General features: G+C 39.0%; 4 protein-coding genes across 6 annotated transcripts in view; 2 read left to right on the top strand and 2 right to left on the bottom strand.

The window, feature by feature from the left end:
• The window catches only part of LOC145463291 (tectonic-like complex member MKS1), a 23,420-nt gene extending 10,228 nt beyond the window's left edge, over positions 1-13,192 (top strand). For 2 of the 3 annotated variants that reach the window (XM_081447035.1, XM_081447034.1), the window contains one exon: positions 51-428. In XM_081447035.1, the coding sequence (XP_081303161.1) occupies positions 51-115 (65 nt within the window). In that variant the 3' untranslated portion in view covers positions 116-428. Of the gene's footprint in view, positions 1-50; positions 429-12,805 lie in introns of those variants that run through there. The other variant, XR_014041309.1, reaches the window with a different exon arrangement.
• On the bottom strand, positions 520-6,910 carry LOC145463297 (uncharacterized). Its single transcript, XM_081447046.1, has 9 exons — positions 6,674-6,910; positions 5,972-6,050; positions 5,090-5,294; positions 3,872-3,946; positions 3,577-3,649; positions 3,177-3,253; positions 1,853-1,919; positions 1,304-1,393; positions 520-1,009 (listed from the first exon to the last, which is right to left on the bottom strand). The coding sequence occupies exons 1-9, from the start codon at positions 6,854-6,856 to the stop codon at positions 872-874; spliced, it is 987 nt and encodes a 328-aa protein (XP_081303172.1). The 5' UTR covers positions 6,857-6,910; the 3' UTR covers positions 520-871.
• LOC145463292 (uncharacterized) lies at positions 7,256-14,274 on the top strand. The gene is made up of 4 exons (XM_081447037.1): positions 7,256-11,022; positions 12,138-12,350; positions 12,565-12,763; positions 13,186-14,274. The coding sequence occupies exons 1-4, from the start codon at positions 10,384-10,386 to the stop codon at positions 13,740-13,742; spliced, it is 1,608 nt and encodes a 535-aa protein (XP_081303163.1). The 5' UTR covers positions 7,256-10,383; the 3' UTR covers positions 13,743-14,274.
• Positions 14,275-14,309: 35 nt separating this feature from the next.
• Positions 14,310-25,000, bottom strand: part of LOC145463289 (integrator complex subunit 2-like) — a 16,054-nt gene continuing 5,363 nt past the window's right edge. Inside the window, exons 6-18 of the mRNA XM_081447032.1 lie at positions 24,561-24,849; positions 23,260-23,509; positions 22,594-22,728; positions 21,968-22,162; positions 21,428-21,593; positions 20,480-20,743; positions 19,913-20,114; positions 19,653-19,787; positions 18,919-19,141; positions 18,387-18,503; positions 17,786-17,893; positions 17,420-17,690; positions 14,310-17,236 (exon numbers count right to left, since the gene is read on the bottom strand). Of these exons, the coding sequence (XP_081303158.1) occupies positions 16,995-17,236; positions 17,420-17,690; positions 17,786-17,893; positions 18,387-18,503; positions 18,919-19,141; positions 19,653-19,787; positions 19,913-20,114; positions 20,480-20,743; positions 21,428-21,593; positions 21,968-22,162; positions 22,594-22,728; positions 23,260-23,509; positions 24,561-24,849 (2,597 nt within the window). The 3' untranslated portion in view covers positions 14,310-16,994. The remainder of the gene's footprint in view (positions 17,237-17,419; positions 17,691-17,785; positions 17,894-18,386; positions 18,504-18,918; positions 19,142-19,652; positions 19,788-19,912; positions 20,115-20,479; positions 20,744-21,427; positions 21,594-21,967; positions 22,163-22,593; positions 22,729-23,259; positions 23,510-24,560; positions 24,850-25,000) is intronic.

Below are 25,000 nucleotides of genomic sequence, written 5' to 3'. Positions count from 1 at the left end.
CTAAAATAGGGTTAATTTCTTATTACTATTCAATTGCTTTCTTTAAACAGATGCATTCCAAAGGGCAAAAAAACGAATGTTAGATGCACGTGAAGGCCTTCCATCTGTGAAATAGAGAAATGGTGTAGTTGGTCTTGAGTAATGCCAACATAAGGAAGAACAATGCAATTCCAAAAATACTTGGAGTCAGTCTGTTTGTGCTTGGGCACCTTACATAAACTGCAAAGCACAAGTGAAGATGTGTGCCTCAATACTATCATAGAAAAGTGAGCTGGACGTCAATCGAGGATACCTAATTCAAATGTCCCCCCACATGAAACAGCAGTGGAAAGTTGTAACATCATTCTCATCTCTTTTGCAGTGAAAATTGTTAAGTACATGTACATAGCAAAGATGTTTTGCTGTCAAAAGGAACTGGCAAACAACAGCAAAACAAAACTTTGTTTTAAAAAATTTAAGGTAAAAAAAGTCGTGATAATTATTGAAAAAAGGTACAAAATTTGTATTAGGTATACAGTATTTAAAAAATACAGTCATTTTTATTAAATTGCTGATTATAAGTTGTAAATACAGTACAAAGTGTTGTATAATTCTTATCCAAAAGCCTAAAAATATGTACAGTTAAACTGTTTCAAATTTAACAAAATTGCTACAGGTGTACAAGACATCTTTTATAAGATGACAAAAGTTGGTCTACCTTCAACTACAAATGGCTTGTACAATGCTCAGCAAAGTACAAGAAACTTTTTATCATGGTAATTTATAAGCACACAAAGCATCATGTCAACTGTTACAGAAGGGAACAAAGCAATATGTTCACTATCTTGAACTCTGTATGGCTTGTATTTTACAAAATAAATATCAAAATTTACTAAGAACTGAGTAAACTATGAGTTGTTTGAGATACAGCTTCCAGCCAGTTTGTGAAGCCAAGTTGTTCTGTTTGTTCACTAATCTTGGTTAGAGACTGTGCTAATCGTCTTCCATTGCTCTCCAATACTGCGGGTACCTGGTAAAACACAGATGTCTTACATTATTTAAATACAATTTATAGTTGTTGGTTATCCTGAAATTGTTGTTGGATATTGTCCTGCCAGTGCCTTGGCTGGACATAACCAATTCCACTTAACCACTGAGATGGAAATGAATTTCATGGGAGGTGTGCTTATTCAAAATGGTTATTAGATGAGCTTCTCACCTTTTGTCAGAAACCTACATAACCTTCAAACTAGATGTTCATCCTCTTTTATAGACTCTACAGTACAGACTTGCCAGTGCATAACATTTAACACGAGATACATACCTCAGAGACTGCGGACATGTTATATCCTTCACTTGACATGCTGGGAAGATTCAAAGTGTTCACAGATGTTTCTTGCAGCAGAGGATGAAGCTGTGAATCAATCAAGAAAAAAATACTAATCAGTTTTCTGCACTGTTGTTATTTGTGAGAAAACAGTGGAATGATAGCAAGGGGTAGATCGTTTGATTAAAACATTTCTCTGGCTAAAAAGATCAACAGGTCAGGACCTTATGTTGATCTTTGTGGAAGGTCAACCACATGGAATGGAAACAACTGATCAAAATTTAGCCTTGTGAACATTTCTCCATCTTATGCAAAGAATATGTGAAATATGCCACTCACCACTATGGAACTACTACTAATTAATTATAAGGATACTTATTTAAACTCCTACACTACAGTCCAAACTTCATTCAGAAGTCAGGATGAGACTGTTTTGTGTACGAAAGCTTTTTCAATAATTAGTTCTGTTTGATGTTCATTATTTTGCAAAATGAAATTTGAAATTTTAAGTATTTTTTTGGGTGACAGTCATTCCTGAAGCTTCACCTGTGTCTGTTCCTGCTGTCCTTCAATGTTGTAGCTATTCAACAAGTCTTCTTCCTGCTCAAACAACCTATTTAAACAGCAAATGACATTGTATGTCTGGAAAGGAAAATTTGGCTCTTTATCTTTATTACTATAAAGTGAACACAAAATCCAATCTCAATAAGTTCTAAATTTGATGACCTCCAAAGTCAGAATCAAAAATGGCCCCGATAACCAGTTATTCAGTACCTTTTTAGCCAGGATTTGAAAAGAGGCCGTACAAGAACTTTCCATACGGCTGTAAGGTGCCACACTCCTAGGGTGTCTGGGGCAAAATTTAAGAAAGTGAGATCTATTTCCATTGTTGCGAGTGTTGATCAAATTGACTCGTGTTGGAGATTTCAAATTTGCTAAAAAAAAACTACCTTCTCAATCCAGCAATTATATTAATTTGCAACTGCTTTAAAGTGGATCTCCATAGGCTACCCAGATGCCAATTTTGCATAATCATCTATTTTGGATGTTGTTTCTGATATATAGGTTGTTCTTAGCGGAGCTCCGATGGCCCAAAGGGCCACCAAGTGGAGCCCCATACTCATATAGGAAAGAAAAGGAAACCCATGAGTTGATTTTCCCATGGTTATCATGGCTAGCGGTATTGCTTGTGGGTGCGTACGCACGACGGCGACGATGACGATGACGGAGTCGCGCAACATGGCGGTCATACTCCAAATAATCCGTAGACTGAGACATGCAGCCTTGATTTACCATGTACTTCATTGATATTGGACATCCATGTTATGATCAATTGACACCTGTCAAAACAAAGTATCCGCTGACCAGTATCACGTGACCATATCGCGGGCTCAAGTTTACAGCTCATCGAGGTCGCATGTTTTTTGAAGTTGACCGCTGATCAAGTGCTAGTTTTCGATTGGATCACGGGCTCATCTGAGGTTAAGTTGTTGAAAACAGGGCAGGATTGTTCGGAAGCCAGTTAACGCTAACCCAGGATTAAAAGTTAACCGAATTATAACTTTTTCTTCTATACAAATGTTTTTTGCTGCTTTGTTTTGTGTGTATAGTGATTATTAAAACTCAAAACAGAAGGCCAAACAATATACAGAAAACCTTAACGCAAAGTTTCAAAACTCAAATTGAAATTTTACCTTTTCCTGGGTTATTTAGCTCTGAACAACCCAGCTCAGGAGCTACGCTTTTAGGCTGGCCTAAATCTATATATTATGAAATGTTGATTCTAGGATGCTTTCTTCAACTGAAATGGTAAATCCAATGAATGAGAAATAAATAAATAAAGAACTTGACAGACAGTTACTGATATTACCTCCTTTGCTCCTCTATTTCCTTCTCTAAATTCTCCACTTGACTATTACAAGAAATCAGGGCATCTTCCAGTTCATGCTGCATTGAATGAAATGTGAATTAATTGTGCATTCAGTACTTTGAGTAGAACCTCACTGCAGGTTGCTACCAACATGCATTGAATGCATATTCAACCAGTATTATAGGCCAGTGCAATGCACACAAAAGTACTGCTACATATCCCTTTGTATGCTGGCTGGCCCATGATGTTATGGAATACACCATTCAATACATTCCGCAACACTCCTACATTCTGGTTGTCAGTAATATCCACCATGTGAACACATATTTATCATCATTGGCTGCCAAATCATTGGTCAGTTAAAGAGTGAATGTGCTTTAAAAATACTCTGGAGACTTACTGATTCAACTTCCATTTTGCTGTAGTCTCCTCGGTGTGTTGGTCCCTTCAAGCCGGCAAGTCTTTTAATAATCCTGTTGAAACAGATTCTTGATCAACTTTCATTTCCATAGAATAAGATGCAAACTTCAAGTGTGGTGTTTGCAAGGACATACCAGCTGATTTTAAGGGTAAGCCACCAAAACATGAATCAACAAAGAAAATTAATATTTACCTAAAAATGATACTCAAATTATACAGCTTATTTTAAAACATTAATGGAGTTTGATTTACATTTTATTGATAACAATACACACCTGTCAGATAACTGCTTTAAATGAACTTGAATATCATCCCTTTTGGATTCCTTATGAATGCTGTTTAGAACACTCCTACAAAGTACAAAAGATGTCAAGGTCATATATATTATTTTTTAAAAAAGGTTTTACTTTGTAATCTGATCTGTTTGTCATTGCAATAATGAACCTTAGTGTGTGACTACTTGAACTGGGCTACTTGGAAAAGAGTAAACCAATCAGACCTAACTTGAGAACAAAGGATAGCGATCTTTTTGTCAGATAAACCAATGACATTCAAGAAAACAAACAAATTATAGTTCTTTTAAAAACAAAATGGAAACCCAACAAAGTGCAAAGTGTTGCGAACCTTTCTGGGGAGCCTTTGCGGGGAGCAGGGTTGGTGCAGTGGTGAGAGCGCTCACCTCCCACCAATGTGTCCCAGGTTCGATTCCCAGGCCCAGCTTCATATGTGGGTTGAGTTTGTTGTTGGTTCTCTTCCTTGCTCCGAGAGGTTTTTCTCTGGGTACTCTGGTTTTCCCCTCTCCTCAAAAACCTACATTTCCAAATTCCAATTCGATTTGGATTATTGTCAGGCACTTTATCATGAGCCTCTGGCTTGGGTGATAATGCAAGCACTCCCTGTGTTTGACATTAAATTTGCATTTACTTTTTTAACCTCTCAGGAAACTTTACCATTTCTTGATTGGTTAGTTTTGATCCTAAATTTTGTATGGTTTTCAACAGTTTCAGTTTAGTTGTTACAAATTGAGCAAATAAATTTCCTGAGGAGATTTATAATATTATTATTATGATAATTTGCCACCAAGGACTGAATCTCTGAGAGTGTATATCAAGCAGAAGAGTTGATAGAGTTTATATTTTCATGTAAAACAGACCATTACTTGCCGTCACAAAAAGCTACTAGTCCATTGGTCTCAGTTTGCGTTTTGATTGGTTAGTTTTCTTCTAGGTGGCCTGGTTCTACATGTAGGTCACACTGTAACATTATAGCTCTGATCAAGGTGGACAGAAGCCACCAAAAATTTAGAACAAAAAACAGATCAGATTACAAAAATCCTTTTAAAAATATCTATTACCAATGGCAACACTTGAAGTGGTCATATATTTGAGTTAAATTGTGCAAATTTCCAGAAGAATTTAGCTACTGACTCAAAAGTTTTTCTTCAAGTGACTGCACCTCCCAACAAACTTAAGAACTGGTAGGACATTACTTACAAAACTGTGTTGTCTATCATTTGCTTTGTGTACTTCTTTGTTGACAAGCTGAGAGGCTTCCACTTGGCATATGTTTTCCTAGTGATAGTCAAGTCTCTAATACGTTCTGGTATTCTGACTTCCTTCCCAGCTTGATTTTTATGTTGAAAAACTCTCTTTTTGACAACTTCCCTTTGTTTACCATGAGGTGACGCTTCTGCTTTATCTAAAAGAAAACATTTATTAAATCTGTTTAGAACAGTCATGCTTGTTTACATAGCCTAAGTGTAGCTGTAAGGCTAGGTTAAGGTCCATACAGAAAGTAACTCTAGCTTTCATAGTATGAAGGAACTTAGCATCCAGTAACAGATGTGATCAGTTTTCCTTTTCACATTGTCAACCATACCCAAAGAAAGGGGTTGGGGTGGGGGGTTGAGAAAAGATATGTTGATGTTGCAAGTCTGCATGGAAGACATAGAGTAAATAAGATCCAAGTTCATACTGTGTTACCTGCAAACAAAACTACTACAAATTACAAGACCCGGAATCGAACATTGTGATTGGTTTATTCTTCCGCTTCTGCTTGCGACTTCAACAATGCAGTTTTCAGTAGATCGTAAGCGACGGAGTCATAAGCGGATGCCGCGTTCTGCTTCTGACTCCGTCAGTTTGATTTTCACTCGATTGTCTCGCTCTACACTTCTGATTATGACTCCAACTACGACTCCGTTGCTAGTGAAAACCAGCGTTTATGAAGCAGCACCCTTCTAACAGCACATCAACTTTATTTCTGCATGATGAAACCATAGTTAGTACTAACTATGATGAAACAGCCAAGCTTTCGATCTTTCTATTTTGAACCTGATATATTAACTGTTATATTTAAGTCAAAGGATGTAATACCTTCATTTCTCTTATTCTTTAAAGCTTTGTGTGGAGATGATCCTGCTTCAGTTGAAGAATAACTTCCAGCCTTTCTTCTCTACAGAGCATAAATTAGAAAAAAGTATGGGTACCTGATGCTTTGTAATAGCCCAAAATAATTTAGTTATAGTTTAAATTTCCAGTTTAAAAAGAAGTTAAAAACATTTAATGGGGTTTGAATTGCACAGGATGCCTGGTCACCAATTCAGTTCACTCTGAGCCTTTTTCTACGATGACTGCAGATATTCTTGCACGCTCATTGGCTAATTTTCATTGTCAATAAGCGGACAGACACATGAATTTATAATTTATGCTATTCTGCAATGAGCGAGAACGGACAATTTGACAATTTGTTACAGTAAAAAACAAACTGACAACAGTTTTTCATGCGTCTGTCCTGTTACTGATCAGTTTTTCATGCTCCTGTCCTGTTATTTATCCACTCGGCTATCGCCTCGTGAATCCACAGCTACCTTTGACAAAGTTATGACGAAATTCATGAACAATAACAAGACAGATGCATGAAAAACTGACGCCTGTTTGTTAAGTTTACATCAAAAAGGACTTTGGTCACATTCCTCCAGTCCTCCAGTAAGCAAGCCTGTGTCTGAGGAGAAAACTTACATGCAAACTAAGTCCTTCCTTACCCTTGTTATTATTTGTAATTCAAGATAAGCTTACCTCCTCTGTTGCACGAGCAGGGTCTTCACTGCTACTTGACCGAGAAACACTTGTTCCCTTACTTCTTATTACTTTTTCTGTTGAGCCTGTTCCCTGTGCAGGAGCTGACTGATTCCGATCTGATCCACTACTTTTGCGTCGCGACTTTGGTGCATAAGTTATTCGGCTTCTTCGTTTTGCCATCGAGTGGAAATTACGAAAAGACCGCCATGATAATCAGGGTGATAAGACGACTACCCATGATGCTTTGCCTCCAATCAAATTCCCGGAATGCAATGCTTCAGTGTTGCATGGAAAACTTGTAGAAGATGAGTTGGTTTTCTTCGGTGATCTCGCGTACTTTTTCTCTCTCTTCAGCGGCCAAGCTACCTGGTGCGTCTTTTCTTTTAGGAAGAGTGCTTCCTATTTTCCAACAGCCCTGTCGCTACACAAGATATGGCATGGAATATCAGCCGAATAACCTAAAAAGGAAACGAAAGCATGGTTACCTAGCCAGACTAAGGACACCGTCCGGGAGGAAGATTCTGGAGAGAAGAAGGAAAAAAGGAAGAAAATTTCTCTCTCACTGAAAGGAGTGACAATACCAAATTTACAACATGGGAAACGCTGGTCTGTGAAGTACGTGTGAATAAAGAAGTTTTGAGTTAAGTTGCTTCAAGTGCTACTAGAGATCAAAGCCTGGACACGGGAAAGTTGTAAGAAAACACTGAAAACTTAATGGAAGTTTGAGAATAATGTACAGGAAATGTTCGAGGACGTGATGCAAATGTGTTGTGACTGGTGAAAAGACGTGGTATCTTCCTTGATATCCTTATTGGCGCTGTCATCATGATCATTGTCATTATCAGTGATCATCATCACTATTATTTTTTTCTGCGGGAAGGGTACAGATAGGTTTACAAGGGTACACAAGGTTTACAATAACCAGCAGCCGGCATAATTCCTTACCTTTCTGAGATTCCAGAAAACACGCATTTCCAACAAGGATACAAAGCGTGAACAAAGATTGTGTCAGTATGGGAATGTGGTGTCAAAAGATATCCATTAAAGATAATCTCATAAATATTTGTACACTTGATACCTGACAAACGATTTTACTGTTTTTAAGTGGATTGCAGATCAGGAGGACCCTGAATAGGTCTTGCGCATGATTACCTCACCTGCTCAAAATTCACCACCAAGACTAATTTTTGCAAAATTTGCGCAAACCTCTGGCACCTTTGTGTTGTTTACATGTAAGATAAAGGTAAAGTCTGCATGCGAGTCAAGTGGCCCATCAGACTGGAGCTTATCCAGGTTTCTGTATCATGAAGCGACTAGGAGTATTTCTACTCCCCCCTGGATGGACTGCTAGTCCATCAGGGTTACCCCCAGCATTGAGCTCGCCGGTACCCATTTATACACCTGGGTGGAGAGAGGCACTGTGTAAAGTGTCTTGCCCAAGAACTCAACACAATGTCCCTGGTCAGGGCTCGAACCTGGACCGCTCGATCTGGAGACAAGCACACTAACCATGAGGCCGCCGTGCCTCCCCTTACATGTGCATACTCTTTAATCTTTGCTGCTTTGGGAATTCAATTTGTTTATGATGCGATTTACAACATGCATTTTCAAACCAATTTATGCTAGTCTGGTGTCATCATGCATAAGGGCTATTGAGGAATGACTGAAGCATTGGCAATTGTGGCTATCCCCTTCCCCCCTCGACATACACACAAGAGTTTTGTGGGCCACTGATGTTAGGCAAACAATTGTTTTAATGTGCTAGTGGATACAGTCGAGAGCTTTTAGTGCATTATTGGTTCAATTGCTGTCAAAAATTGGTTGTGGTGTGTCAAGACCACAATAAAGATATAGTCAGAGCTCTCTTAGGTGAACACCGTGGGAATTTGAACAAGTGACAATACCTAGAGCTGATCCTTTCCAACAACTATCTCTTTTAAGTGACCACACACTTAAACTACAGAGATAAGTCACTTACCAGAAGTTTTAGCATAAAGGTTTGTACCTTAGCCTCAGGGTAAAAATCATTCTTCAGCCAGTCATCTTGAATGTTTATTTTGAAATCTTCATCAACAACCATTAGCAATGTTATATTGTTTGTGACCATTAACAACAATAAGAATCTTTGAGTGGTCATTTACGAGAGCTGAAATAGGGGAAACAAACATTGAACAGCCACTTCCAAGAACCTTCCGATATCGGGTTAAAGTGACAGTTCAAACAAGATTAATTCATAATGGTGGTTGTTAATGACGCAGGTAGAGCTTCGACTGTATTTAGTCTTGCAAAGTCTTGAACTTAACAATCAAACCTCTCAGAAGGAAAGAAATCAAAGTGTTTGTGGGAATCTAATCTAAATAATTTCTATTGAAAAGTATGGCTTTCAGGTACAAGATACTAGGCAAGGATTTGACTGATTAAATCTGTGCTAAAAAGTATGCAATTATATTTTCAGTTTGTCCTAGATTTGTCTCTAATGTTTTTTGTTCGACTGCCAACCATGGTTTTTACCAGGATTTGATACATATGTTCCAAACTTTCTATTAGGCCATTGCAAGTCCACAGGGTTACACACTATAAGCAGGACTACACTTGGTCAGTAAAATCTTTTCAAGTAACTTTATTTTGAAAGTCATCAATCCAATTTAAACACTGTCGGGATTTCACGGTGCTTACTTTCCCTGAGAACTTGGTACTAATACATCAGACTTACATTATTTAAGTTTGCTTTAATTAGTTGTCTCCCAAAAGTTATCTCTTCCCTTCTAAACTGTTAACATCTATTAAGTAACATGCTTTTTCATTTCTTTTCTTTTTCAAAATATATACTGCAAGATAACTTTACAGTAGTTGGTTTAAAGAGGATGTTACATATTTACATATAGAATTGAGAGTAAAAATGAAAAGATTTTAATTGCGCATGTTATTAAATCTAACATTGCCAGCAGCTGAAACTTGACTGAGCAGGTGTTTTTTAAAAAAAAATTTTTTTTTTTACAAATATGCAAATTTTAAAGATGAAAATGTTTACCCTCAGGCAGTGGGTAGGTCTAGATCTGTGTTAAGATTGTTTTAATTGGTTGAAGAATTTCCAGGTTCAGTTGCCTTTTAATGTGCCTAGAATGTTGACTTAGATAATTTTTTCTACTGACTTTGTGATCATTAAAGTAATCAGTTCTGGTCAAAAAATGTAGAAATATATCAAATAAAAATTTGCCCCGTTCATTCTCAAATTAACATCAGTGGTAAAGGTTTTTTCAGTGCTGTCTGCTGACAGCTCGAATAACCTTTGACAGTTGTCACGTGACTTCCACTACTATATAAACACGTGAAGGTCCCCCGAGCCAAGTTCTAATTTGGTCGTGGGAACATATTGCGTTTTGCATATTTTCAAACTTTTCAGGACTGCCAAAAAAAACCTGTATCTATTGTACCTAGAAAGGTCTACGTCAGTTCAGAGGCATTTTCTCAGGCGATGAACTCTCAGCTTTGAGGTCTTTCAGCGGTTGTTAAGTGAAAACTCAAGATAAACAGGGAAAAGGAAATATTGACTGAACGACCGCGAAGAATCCAAAAAACAATGTGAGTTGGTTAACAAGTCATGAAACGGATAATTCCGTATCAAGGGGTATCAATGGCGTTTCTGAACAGCTAGTTGAGAGACGGTACCCTTTTATCCGAGGTCTACTTTCGGTAAGCTAATCGGGATGAGTGTTTCAGCAGAAAAGCAGACCCATCTAAGCGGCCATAAGTGGCATATATCACGACTAGAATTTAGTCCTGGTGGACTGCATCTCGCGTCAAGTAGCTGGGATAAAACCGTGCAGATATGGGATCTCAGTACATTGGAATCTGTGTTTGTTTTACGGCACCATCGAAGCCCTGTAACATGTCTTTCATGGCAGCCAGGAGCGACGTCCACGGGTTGCCTTGGTGTGCTCGCATCGGGTTCCGCAGATAGCACAGTGGCGTTGTGGAGAGGAGAGACAGGAAAACTGCTGCAGTCTCTTTCACCTCATAAAGGCTGGGTGTTAGGCACATCCTTCTCAAGCGATGGAACTTTGTTGGCCTCTGCCGCTTGGGACAAGACTGTGTGTCTGTCGGATGCTCGCACGGGTCAAATGTTGCAGAGACTTACTGGCCATACGACAGGTGTATGGACTTGTGGGTTTCAACCGAGTTCTGGATTACTTTGTTCAGGGGCAGATGATGGTTCATTGAGGATATGGGACACACGGACAGCAACTTCCGTGATGTCTTTGATAGGAGGACATGAAGATAGCGTTAAATGCTGTGCGTGGTCACCCGATGGCGAATATATCGCTTCTGGTGGTGCAGATAGTAAGGTGAGAATTACGACCTTTTTATTGCCACTCGCTGCGGAAATCACTGTCACCTATGATAGACTACCTACCTAGAGGAACTGATTATGTGTTTGCGATCGACTCTATTGTATTTACAAGTCCAGATGTAAGCCGAAATTAGTTTCTTTCGCGCACGAAGGTACGTAGAGCGCGGAATCTATCTCTTTCAGACATGTTTTGACATGCACTTTCTTTGAGGAATGCAAAGTTACAAGAACTTCCGGACATAACTAGTTATGCTTCCTGTAGTTCTAAGTTCAATTGTCTTAACTACTTTTAGTTGTTCAAATTTGGGTTTTAGTTTACATTGTGGTTTGAAGACTTAAGTTAAGCTTATTGTGGTCTTTGAAGTTGCGCGTTCTTAAGTTGTCAATTACACTTGTTTATTACAAGAGTGTGGAATGAAAAAAAACTGTCTCAGTTGATTCGAATGCAAATTTGAACGAGTTGTCCGTCAACTGTCTAATGTTTTGTTGTTTTTTTTGGTTACCATCCTCTGGGAACCAAAGACGTCATACATAGACCTTGCCAACGCTTGACTTCTTTTGTTAGTCAGAACAAGAAAGAAAAGTCTAGTCATGTTGAGTGGTGATATTAGACTCGCATTTAGAAGGTCATATAATCGCGTACAATCAGTGGATGGTGTAATCGAGTATGATCTGTAATCAATTATTAATAGCTGGAGAAAGCAAACATGTCAATGATTCCCCCACTAGGTCAGTCAAAGTCATCTTTACCTTGTAAATTTTTGAACCAAATAGCGGAAAGTGAGTTAATGTCTCGTCATTCTGTACTTTTAATTTCTCCCAATATTATGTTTGATTTGTTTGAACTTTTGCATGATATCAGATATTATTTTCACGGAACTAAGACCTAAAAATTTCAAGAATACTTGAAGATTTGTGATAGGTACTGTAAAATTCCCCTTTCCTTTGATTGTAAGTGAATATACTTTTTAACCTAAAATTAGTAAACTTAAGTTTCTTTTTTCTTCCACCAAACTAGTTATTTGTGTTACTTAAATGGCATTTTGAAGAGACTGATTTCCTCTCCCCTGCTGTTTTTATTTGACTAAAACAATAGTTATTATCTGCCAGATTTCTTTGTGGGAACCAAGAAGTGGAACTCTGCTCATTAAAATTCGTGGACACGAGGACTCTGTAAATGAGGTGCAGTTTTATCCAGTGATCAGCAGCAAATCAGTTCCAATCATCTTTTCTGTTGGCGACAACTCATGTCGAGTGTGGCATCCCTTAAGAAAACGGGGCAAACAGCTTCAGATGATCAAACAACACAGGCTGGGATTAGAGGTATGTCTCCAATTCTAGGTAGTTATTTTAAAATTTTTTTTTGCAGTAATTGAAATGACTTAACAAATCACAACACGAGTGGAAAAACTCCACCATTGGCCTCAGTGCAAAAACCCTATCATTTTGGTTCTATTTAGAGAAAATTCCAGCATCTGGCAAATCAGTTGTTTCAGAATGTAGTGGAATGTTATAATGATGACATTCTCTCCTTTAGGTGGAGGCCCTAGCTCTGTCCCCTGATGGGACCCTGCTGGCCACAGGAGCACGTGACAAAGACATTGTGTTGTCCTCACTGGATGTCTCTCTCACTGAGGTTGATGCTCTTCCAATTGAAGATCAAAATGAAGCTGCCATTAACTATGGCGCTACATTATGGAAGAAATACACCCGCAAAGTGATGCAAAGAATAATTAGTAAGTAAATCAAAACATGAGACAGAATCATGATTGATTAAGTTTTATTATATGGCTAGCTCTCTGAGCAGGCAAGATGAATCAAATCCTGTGCTGTGATTGGCTACCCGAGCGGGCAAGATGGAGCTATCTTGCCTGCTCGCAACTACCCGCTGTGTCCCGCAAGAAAAAATTCCCTTCCCCAAAAAGCCATAAAATAAATCCTTTATTGACCAAGCTTGTTCGGTCAAGATGGCTTGATATTGGCCTTGTTCTTTTTTTTGCATGTTTTTGGACCTCGACTCTGTCTCGGTCCATAAACACGCAAAAAAGAACTTGGCCAATATCCAGCCATCTTGACCTTACACTTGGTCAATAACCCATACTTATTACTCACTGCCAGCTGTTAATTAGTGATGGGAATCTTGTCTTTGTTTTCATAGGTGAACCTGCTGGTACCGTGAGGGAACAAAGTGATGACTCTTCTCAGTCTTCAGATAATCCAAAAAATACAGCATCTTTGGTTGGTCGTGCTGTGCACAAGACTGAAGCCAGGGCAAAAGAAAATGCTATAGAGAAAGGAGTTATTATAAATGTCAATGAAACTGATAAGGATGCTCAGTCAGACGGCCTTTTAAGAGAGCAAAAGGCAAGATTACGCAAAAGTGCACGACCTGATAACCCTGCAGGTGACGGTAATGTTGATGGTTCAACAAATGAGTTAGAAGAGGTGCGCCAACAGCTACGTCATGTACAACTTCACAGTCAGAAACATAATGGCTACGTGAATGGTCATCACCATGTGGATACAAATGGTAATAGTCCTGTCTTTGTTGAAAATGGAATATATGATAATGGTGAGATATCTCCCAAGAAAAATGGATATCAGAGTCATGGCGACAGCTCAAGCGTCAACAGTAGCAGTTACTATGGTGATATCGAGGATGTTGCCAAGGAAATGTATGATCTTGCAAACCACGTAGAAGATGCCAGACTTTAGACAAATCTATTTGGGTTTACTTAATTTTTCTAATATAATTTCAGGTACAGTACTGTTAACAGACAGGTTTCACCGGGTCAAGTAACAATGACCTACACCTAACATGAATATAATGCTCAATCAGTGCATAACTTAACATTCTCCTATTTTGGCAGAGTCATGAAATGAATGAACACCGCTTATAAACATAGTTTTTGTAGTTTTATATAAAATTCCTGATCATTGTTCATGTTCTTGTTCAAGAACAACTCCACAATTTATAATGCACATAAGTATGTACTTGTACATATGATTGACTTTTTCAAAAGCGCAAACACTGTGCTTGCTTCACCTTCAGTCAGCAAAAAGAAGTGCATCAGGTGCATGTTCTGGTATGTGTGGTGGCTTTTCATATGCAGACCTGGCGTCTTTAAAATGGCTAACACATTACGGTAATAAATTACAGTTCCATAAATAATTCTCATTTTGTCCATATAATTCACTTGACTTATTACCAACAAAATTTTTAACAAAGCTATAAGAGTTTAAAAGAAAGCCTACAAAAGTTTTTAAAAGTTTACTTTTTTAGTCTTTTAAATGTTTTTAGCCTTGTTAAGAAATTTGCTACAATTTTCATTTTGTAGGATAAGTTTTCTTGTTTAGTATAAATACAACATTGCATATCTTACATACAACACTGAACACACTTATCACATAACGGGTATTTTTATGAGCTTTCACATTGGGCATTGAAACAGAATATCTACACAGTCATGCACCTGTCATGGTTAATGCTCACAATTTTGTTTGATTTACGAGTTGAAGGCATCTTATGTCCTGGCATTGATGGTATGTCTCTGGTACATTTAGACGTGACATTAGATGTTAGATGTCACAAATTAGTAAATGCTATTGAGTCCTTACTCTTGGCAAGCAGATCCAGTAACGACGTCACTAGAAAAGCTTTAAAGTTTGTAAAGATTATTTATTGTTGTACAAAAATGCTTTTCCTTGAAAGTGGTTTATGAGAAAGAATAAATAACATTGAACCATAACAATATAGAGCTACTAACATTTTGTCTGGTGTATTGTGTATTTCTAGAAATAATTACTAGTAATAATAATATTGTAAAACTCATTGATATACAGTGTAGCCACAACCCTCTAACCTGTTCATACATGAGACCTGAACTGACTGACTGGCTGACTGACTGACTGTCTGTCTGTCTGTCTGTCTTTGAAAAGTGTCAGCCTACTTTATGAAGCAGAGGGGTGTATGGTTGTACTCTGAATAAACTTCTCCTTTCAGCCCCCCCCCCCCCCCCCAAATACATCCTTTGTTTCTAGTTGTAAGAATCTCAACAACCCTGTATCTGGTAGTTTATTCTTTTCGTTAGGGATTCATAATAAGCAAAAATAAAACGCTCTTAAAAATGAAAGATGTTGGAATCATGACAACTAATGGGCCCTTTGAAGCTATGCCATCACGTGACTGACTTTTCATAAAATTATGGGCTGACTTAAAGAATGCCAGAAATGGAAAAACAATAGCAAAAATATCAAAATGGCAAAGTTTGAGGCCCCTGGCATTAAAGAATGAGATTTTATGAAAGTTAATGTTGCAGTTCCAAGAGAGTAATGCTTTAAATACCCCGACAATCACAAGCAATAAACATGTGTTCTATGGCGTAAAGGGGGAAACACCGCTCCGCAATTGGTGTGACACACGAACTTCCACTGCGTGATCAAATGCCAAACTTATCTACCCAGCGGTTAATTCTGCACTGGATCAGACAAGTCAGTGAGGCCAAAAGCTTACACGTCCTAGAAGCCTAACTCTAAACGGCACAATGCGCTGACCTCCGGTCAGCATTGTGCTAGAGTGTAGACAGTTCTGAAGCCTTACTTATCTCCCCAGCACTACGAGCCGACTCCGCCGGCATGTGCTGGATTGGACAAGAAGAGGCACACAAGAGTGTTAAATAGCACCACTAAATTAGCGAAAACTAAGCTTGGGGAAGTCCCTGCAAGACTTAACTGCCACTGATACCTGCGGAGCAGGTATCCCCCCAAGCAAAAGAAGTGCCAAATTAAGAAAAGAGAATGCTGGCCATATGTGGCGCAGCAGACAACAGGACATTTTGAGGTGTACGGATGTACAGCTGGTAACAATCTCAAGACCATCTGCCAAGAACTTTAATGAACCAGTCTGGGAGACCAGCAGCAGCTGCTGTAGAGGCAGTGCCGATGCCAAAACTATGACCCTTAAGGGATTTATAGGTGAGGCCGGTGTAATGGGCTGCGTCCCTAAGAAGGTGTACTACCGCCGACCTAGTAAGGTATTGGCCAGACTGAAATGAAAATAAGGGCACGCAGCGAGGAAGTATGAATGCATGGCAGTCACTGTGCAGAGCGGTGAGGGTGAACACGCAATTAAAAGCCGGTGACCCTCCCGAAAAATGTCGGTCCTAGAAGATTCAAGAATAATTGATGACAGTTAAAATATTTTTTTAAAAAATTAACTTTTTCTTCTTAAAAGAGATTTGTATGGAAAAAGTTGTTAGAAAGCAAGACCAAAACCTTTGTCAAGTACTTTCAGTTGCAAAGGGCCTAATTATCATTGGTGTTCAATGTTCGTTTCTGGTCACCCCTCCCTTTAAATAAACTTTTCTTTTCCATTTTTCTATCATTTTTATTTTGGATTCAGTATTTCATCTTTGCACAAAGAGAGCAGAGAGTGTGGGTATTATCAAATGACCTTAGGCGTGGGAAACAAATGTGACCAATTCATATATAATTGTCTGTCAGGCATATTCATGGTGTACTGAAGATAAGAAAAAATGTACTTGTCACTTAATTAGCTGTCCTGCAGAAGTTTTCCCAAAGGTGAATTTGGTGTTGGAATTGTGAGATGATTTCTGGCAGTTAAGTGTTAATAATGCCATTTAAATTATATATTTACATACTGCTTTGAACTTGGTAAAGTTTCTTCCTGCATGTTTAGGGTGTTTCCTTTTGATCCACTTATGAAATGGTCACTTAAGTTGTAATGTGCATCCATCAAGCACACAAGAAGAACCAGTTGTTTATAGCTTAGTCAATTTGTATTAGAACTGGACTAGTTTGAATGTCAAATGATATGCACCATTCCAATGGAAATCTGCTTGAATAGACTGTTATTGTTTTATCCTCCTTGCTTTGTTTGAATGGAGAGCACATATGTGCTGTTTCTGTGTTGATCACATACACGTGGTGTAGCAGTTGTAGATAGAACTAGCACTCACAGTTCTGCTGTCTCACCACTGCAACCTTTGTTACATCCAGAAACACCTTTTCAATCGCTTGGCATAATCCAACGTCAGTATTATCAAATTCACTGTCCAAGATGCCTGTTTCATTTTCAAGTTTTAAGTCATTAGGTGACCAGGAGTCATCTGTGAACCCATGATCTTCCTGTTCAGAGGTTTCCTGCTGTTGTTTGGAAGACAGTTGATGTAAGAGAGATCCTGGAGTACCTGGCATGAAGGAATTAAACCTGCTTATTATTTATTTTATCTCATTATTGTGAGAGGCAAAAATGAATGTACAAATTAGCTGATCACCCAACGAACTAATAACAACAATGCATGGATCATAGTTCCCTTTACCACCCTGCAATGTGACAACCTTGCAAGGTGTGATGCACCAATGGCACATACCTAAAGTGAAGCCAGCAGATGCAGATGCATGGGATACAGCCACACGACCAAGCTCCAGCAGGAACCCTGTAGCGTCGTCACACAATGGCGGGAATGCACGACAGAATCTGACCAGGGTTGGGAGGATAGGGCTGAAAAATGGTGCACGCTTACTTGCAGGAAGTGTTGCCAAAAGAGAGCTGAGCCGGCTAAGAATGTATCTGGCTACACCCATAGCTTTGGGGAGAGGGAACTGTAGACACAGATATGAAGCAAGCTGTATTGCAAACAACTGCAACAAAATAGTAAATAAAGAGTTAATAAAACAATTACTGTTTAATTTTTAACCCTACTCAAAACATCAATTCTTGTTACTGGTGGCCATACCTGTTTTTCCATGTGTGGTTGATTGACAAGCTCGGGAATAAAATCTAAACAGATGTGCATGGAGGGAATGCCAGCCACTGTAACTGGGAGAATTTCTACAGGGTAACCCTGCAGGGAAAACAATGTACATGTCAGTTTATGCTGTAGCCTGTCAGCAGGCTCTCATCATCAATGTCAGCGAAAGAAGCAAGAGTCGGGCCCTTCACCACCTCGTTTCGCTCACTGACTCATCTTTTGCGACTTTGCTCATCAACTTTGCTCCTGCCCCAACACATGAGAGCCTGCTTGTAAGCTATTTACGTTGATTCTAGCTTGGAATGCAATCATTACCAAGCAAGCCAGCAACTTTAACTTGGAAGAGTGACACATTTCAGTGAAAGAAACCTTTGTGTCCCTCAAAACGAAACAACCTTTGGTGCATTACCACTGACAGTGATGTGGATCTCATATAGTGTACGTCAACATCTGTACATCATCAATGTAGAATAACAACCTTTACCTGTAGAAAATGTTAAATTCCTGGCTAGGTTTTTTGTGCTTTATTTTGTAGTTGCTTTTTAAAGTAACAAAAAAGCACTGAAAATCATTTTAATTTACATACCTGAAAGTGCACAAGCTTTGCAATGTCTGGAACAGCAATAAACATTTGATGTAGCTGTGAACACACACAGCATTGAATTTCACGTAACACACCAGATCCACTGCACCCTGGCTGATCCTGCAGTGGAGAGAAGTCCGAAATCAGTTGTGCCATCGATACAAATATGATACATTGTTGAGATGATAAATGAAAACGTGGAAATCATCAAATTATTCTGGGAAATACATGTATAGGGAAAACTATTAAACATTTCTACCTTGAAAGAGTAATCTGAAGCTTAAGTATTGCCAAAAAGATCTGACCAGATTAACTGAAAAGCACTAAAATGAAGATTGATGCTTCTCTGAAAGGTGGATTGGACTACCCACTCACTCTTCAAAGGACCGTTTCAGTCTGATGGAGGGAATTTTTTATGATTTTGACTAACACCGGATTGTATTGTAATTGCTCAATATTTACAGCCAGTTATCATTAGTAGACATTAATCTGAGAGCCACTCTATAGCAGAGGGAAAAAGTTTATTTCAACAGACCTGATCCTGAGGTGTTTTCACACAAACTTCTAACAGGATCTGAATAGCGGCACTCTCCTGTGCCGTAACAAGAGCTGCCTTCAGTTCCTCTCGCTCCTGTTCAACAGCCACCCCTTCTGTTCTTGATGCTGGGTGGGCTTGGAGGTATTGACTCAAAAGGGCCCTTGAACCTGCCAAGTATCCCATGAGCACTCTCACAAGAAGATCAAATAAAGGTGGACATCTGAAACAAAAGAATGTGAAACACTAATAAATTATACCACAAGCAGGGGATGATACAGCTTATTAAATGCAGTTAAATGCAATTTAATGGAGTTAACTACAAAGAGCACCTCCATTCCTGTAGTTGTCAGCGGTGTCTCGATATGTGCACGCACCAGGATTCCATGTCCTACTAGACCGAGATGGGTTGGCAGCCTTCACATCCATAGCATTTAAAGTGAGCATTGTTTTGCATGGGACCATGTCTTCAAGCATTCCCCCTCCCTTCCCTCCCTCTTTCCACTGTTAATTCACTGTGGCAGGTGCCTGTCTCCCCTTCTGCCTGGGGGCTTATGGCTCAGTTTGCAGGATGTGCCAGCCATGGCAGCAGTCTTCATCTAGGATCAGGCTGCCAAGAGTGCAAGCTCCTGGATGTCACAGGCACCCAACCTCCATTTAGCGATGCAGTTGTTAATCTGCATTGTAATTGTTTTACCTTCTGTCAGTTTTTTTTTCCTATATAAAAAATGTACCTGAAAACCCTTCTGTCACATCTCAGCACAGTCAGGGGATCCTTCATGATGTCTTCATCTGTGTATAGCTGAGGTCTAATGTGTGGTACGGGAGTTTCTGCCGGACATAGTGTGTTCACAGTGGCCAACCACAATCTGATAAACAAGCCCAAGCAACTTTAATTCTAATTTTTTTTGCCTTAAAAAGCAATGCAAGGCTCAATATGTTTACTTTCGGGTCTGGGAATCATGCCTCACTGAAAAAATTACACATATCTTACTTGCGAGGTACAACTGTGTTAATTTTTGTCCACAGTTCACAGCAAAGCGTCTGTACCCGTCGGGGTACCCCGGGCTCCAACAATCTGCTCAGGGCCTGGACCAACACATCCATATAAGCAATCAGGGCACTTGGCTCTAGTTGTAACAGTCTTCTAAGTAGTAGCAGTGCTGGGGACGGATTGTCTGGCAGTAAATGCAGTGCTGTTGGATAACATTCAAAAAGTCTAAACTGATGTTCACACACACTGGCAAGGATGGTTTGACAAAGATGGATATTTACAACAGCTTGCTTGCTTGTGACTTTGAAATCATTTTCTAATTCTCCATGTTTCCTCCCTCTACAAAACTGCTATATAATCAACTTCCCAATTTGAAGCCAATCTGGAATCTGGAGGTTTGTCAGTTGTGTTGCTAGTTTTTTAAAAAATTGCAATCATTCTATTCAAAGCATGTGATATGATCACATAGCTCAAGTCTTTCTTTAACAAGTAGTTAAAAGTTGCTCTTCTAAATGGATTAAAGATGTGATCGTTCTTGGGGCATCTTCCCCAATATGTTAGGTATACCTTGCTGTAAGTGAGCAGGTGAACACAACACACTCGGCAATGGAGATGATGATGACAGGCTTGGCGCAGTGAACACTTCCTCTTGTTTCAGCCATTCATCCACCAGACACAGGTGTGGCAAATGGGTGTTGATCAGCTGTAGTAAGGGAGCATAAAGGCCTTTGAATTCTTGACGTCGACTTCTGGCCTGCTCCAACAGATGTTTAATAGGAATTTGTGACAATAACATGGGTGATAACCACTGAGGCTGAATGTTGTTAGAGACTGAAATCATTAATTAAAAGGAGCTGAATCAATTTATTATCATAATTATAATACTAAAGAACCGTGTTCTTGCTACTTTTGATTGCTTTTGTTGTGTTGCTTTGAGCTCTAGGATTGATTGGGGGTTATATGAACTATAGCCTCCATCTGGTGCGAAAATATGCTCGGATATTTATCCGCGGACATTATCCATTCTGAGAAGTGAACAGTTTTCTGAGAGCGTAACTCGAGGAAAACTGTGAGCTTTGAGGAACAGATAATGTCCAAGGACAAATATCCGTGCATGTTTTCAAAGTCAAATGGAGGTTATTGTGTTTATTATCCTTCAAATATTTTTCGCAACATATGCAGTTTTAAAATTTGGGCAGTTTTAGCTGGGGAATATTTGGTCATGTGATACGTTTAGACCAATCGCATGCAATTGAAAATGTTTGATGGATTATAAAATGATTCATCTATAAGTCAGAGCACTTCAAGACTTTTAAAATAGATGGTAAGATAGCAAATGCAATTTCCTGTGCTTCACATGGTAGATTGCATGTTGTTGGTATTCAGTATATCATGTAAGGAGAAGTCAAACACTGATCACTCATGGAAATTAAAATCAGATTTAAAGATATCAAAAAGCTTTTAATAACCCACCCACTGGTCTCTAAGTGCCCGGTATTGTTTTAAGTACCCTACCTAAAGACTTCATATTGGACAGAAGACAGTCTTGATATGTGAGAACATAGTACAACATCAAAATTTGGGATGTGAGGCGAGATGACATTTCAGTTGCCACGTATACTGAACTCCTTCTCATGGGTCCCAGAGGAAGACCATGGATCCGGAAAGCTGTTCCTTCCTCCTATTGGTTTGACAGAACAGAAAAAAAATCGGTGTTAAGAGTTGTCATAGCCAAAACTTACAATCATTGCTATCAACTGGCAGAAGCAACCATTGAAGGGACAAACTCAGTCTAGAACAATGTTGAATTATTTGGACAGTAACATTTTCATCATGATAATACAAAATAAGAGAATGCAAAGTTGTGTTGTCGCCTTTTTACTGAGTCACCTTCTGTACCATAGACAGCCAGAGCACCTGACTTTTAAGGTAATGTTTTTTTTTTAAATCAACAAATTTTCACTGTGTAAGCAGACAACAAGAATATGTTAAATCACACACAAGCTAGGCACTCACTGTGCACCGTATTTAAAACTGCTCAAACCCTCAACTTGCCTGCTGATCTGCTGCAAATACTGACATAACCTCGGAATCAGTGAATCCACAAAGTGAAAAAGCAGCTTCTTTGTTCTTGGCTGTTTTGGAGTTTGATACAGGATTGATCACTGAGTGTACAAAAGCTTCAAGAAGAGGTACTACCAAGGGGTGAAGTGGAGTTACACAACAACAGATCTGCTTATAAACCCAGTCCTGAAATTATAAACAAAATAAAATATCATATCATATATTTGGAGAGTGGGTTTACATGTATGTTTCTCTGTACTTGTGGAAAAGATGTTTTTTAACCAATTAAAGCTGATCCACAATAACAAAGCTTTTATTTGTGTTGTTTCAATAAATTTTTCCTTTAAAAAACTAATTTTAAGTTACAGCACAGCATTGTCCCTTGGGAAAAAAACAAAAATTTATTTAATTATTAATAAGCACTTCTAAAACCTGAATTTGATATGCATAAAAAAACCCCAAGATACATGATACATAGCAAGACACATGTGACAACTTGTAATGGACAGGCAAACAGCAATGTTCATTAGTTATTTCACACTACAGAAACCATTGACAGCAAGTGATAACTCTGATGATAAAACAGTTTTCTCTTTAAAACTAATTAATGTTCTAACCTTGACCGGTACAGCATGTTTGGTGAATGCTCTTGACCGGAGCAGCTGATGAACACAGTGAATAGGAAGAAATCCTGTGTCATCAGAACTCAGCTGTGGTGTTACAGGAACTGTCACTGCATGAGCTGTCACGACCTGAAATAAGAAACTGTCAGTCAGTATTAACAACATCTGTGGTCCGTCCACTGTCTTGCTTTACTTGTTTATTTGAACTGTTCTTGTGTGGACTATTCTTATATATGCAGCTTCAGCTGTGTGCCTGAGTGTTGAGAATACCCTAGTGTCAGAACCAGAGAATTGAACTCATGTCAGAAACTGAGGCTAGCCATCATTGTTTTTAGTATAAATCTACTAACGTTCTATCACAAATGCCGTTCTCTGATTGGCCACGCTACTCACTAACTATTCTGTGATAGTTAGTGAGTTGTGTAGCAGTGTGCCTTTGTTAACACAATGACGGATGCATCTTGGCGTTTTCAAAGTGTCTGCGAAGAGGATTTAGATAAAGTTTTGAATGACCAGTAGATTTATACTCGATTTCTATGCATGATAGTTGACTCTGGCTGCGCCCTCCTCAACTATCATGCAATAGAAATCTCGAGCTCGTAATCTAATTGTTTGGTAGAAAGGCCATGATCAGAAAAAACTATATTTGAAATGCCAAACCTTTTCAGGAAATATCTCCTGAGTAAAGAGTGTTTTCATTCTGGTCAATGAACCCAGCCTGATGTTCATGCCAAGCACAGAACACACAAGGTCAGCAATGGCCTCCACTTGACTGGCATGAAAATGTATAGCTATCAGAAGAAGGATCTCTCCAAATGATGCATGTACACCGCTTGCTGCTTCATAGTGAGCTTCTTCCTTTGAGAGCCACTTGATCCACTGGGTTGCCATTACCTCATGCTCTGGTGAACTGTTGAAGCAATAAGTCAAAAGAAAAACTTAACCTTTTTGAACATTTTTTTAAATTTTGTTCTATTAGTTACTAAGTAGTTGATTGTTCAATAAATCATTGTACACAATTTATTGCTATATTTTCTTCGCTTTCTTATTGTTGCATTTGTATTTTACAAGTTTTGAACTAAGGCTTGACACTTTGTAAAACACCTTTAGTTAGATCTCTAGATTAGGGCTTGTTTACCTGGTTTTTTTTTTGGGGGGGGGGGAACCCAGGTAGGTGAAGTAAGCCACCAAGGTGGGGTAACCTGCCTCTTCACATAATCTCTCATTTTTACTTAATTGTGTTTACATGATTGCTGGAGTAACTGGTCTAGGCTGGTCACCTGGTCTGCCTGTCAACTGGGATCACATTTTGCCATGTAAACATCTCAAGGTGGCGCAGCCTGCCCAGCCAGGGTCGTAATTCATCTGTACAGTTCATTAGTGAGTTAGTCTTCCATTCCCTTTCTGGTAAAATTCCACAGTACAAGTTGAGCCACACAAGTCTGTTTACATGCTTAGCAACCATGCAGCAGCATCTAGAAACTTCACTCCGGTGTGCCTGGTTTGTAAGGTTACATGTAAATGGGGGCTATTTTCAACCATGGCCTGGCCAGTCACCCCACCTACCTGGGTTCCCCCACTTCCATGCAAACAGGCCCTAGGGTGCTATTTGAATATGTTATCATTAAAATAGGATTCATGTTGGCTCTTCTCTAAGGTATATGTCCAGGACTCACTACCTCAGTTACTTTTCTAGCATTTTAGATTTTTAAATGTTATTTGTTGACTAGAAAAAAATTACCACTACTGCAAAGCCCTCTCCCCCTACAAACACACTGACTTCACACCCACAAAACAATCAGAACATTTTAAGTTTCACTGCCATGTTCAATTTATTTATTCTCCTTACTGACTGCCATGTTTTGCCATGCTCACAAGGCAGAACATCTAAACCACAGGAGATTTTATGCACATGTTGACCTCAGTTGATGTAACTGCAGTTCTGTAACTCATCAACTCACCTCATTATGTTAGAGCAGACCAATAGCGTACATAGACCAACCACGACAAACCTCACTCCTGCGGCAGTAGGAGGGGGATGACATGTCACCAGTCGGAGCAATGCCTCAGCCTCATGTTGATTGAGCTTCATTCCTGCCAGTCTTTTGAGAGCACAATACAGGCGAAGTAAAGCAGTTCCCTGAATCACATCCTCATCTTGAATCTCTGCTGTTTCAATTATTTCTATATCTATCTGAGAAGTTGATGAACTTTCTCCTGTGAGTTCATAATCTGTGCTTACCTCCATGGCTGGGAAAATAAAAAAGAAATCAGTTTGTACACTTGCATCATCTAAAATTTTAGTTGCTACCATATCCCCTAAATTGCATAGCTCTGATTGGCTGAGGTAAAAAGAGGTGTGTCACGTTGACCTTTGTTTTTCTAGTTTCGAAAAAAAAAA

This window comes from Orbicella franksi, chromosome 12, assembly GCF_964199315.1.
Source record: "Orbicella franksi chromosome 12, jaOrbFran1.1, whole genome shotgun sequence".
Classification (NCBI taxonomy): Eukaryota; Metazoa; Cnidaria; class Anthozoa; order Scleractinia; family Merulinidae; genus Orbicella; species Orbicella franksi.
The sequence above is the reverse complement of the archived record's forward strand: the minus strand, read 5'-3'. Positions and strand labels throughout refer to the sequence as shown.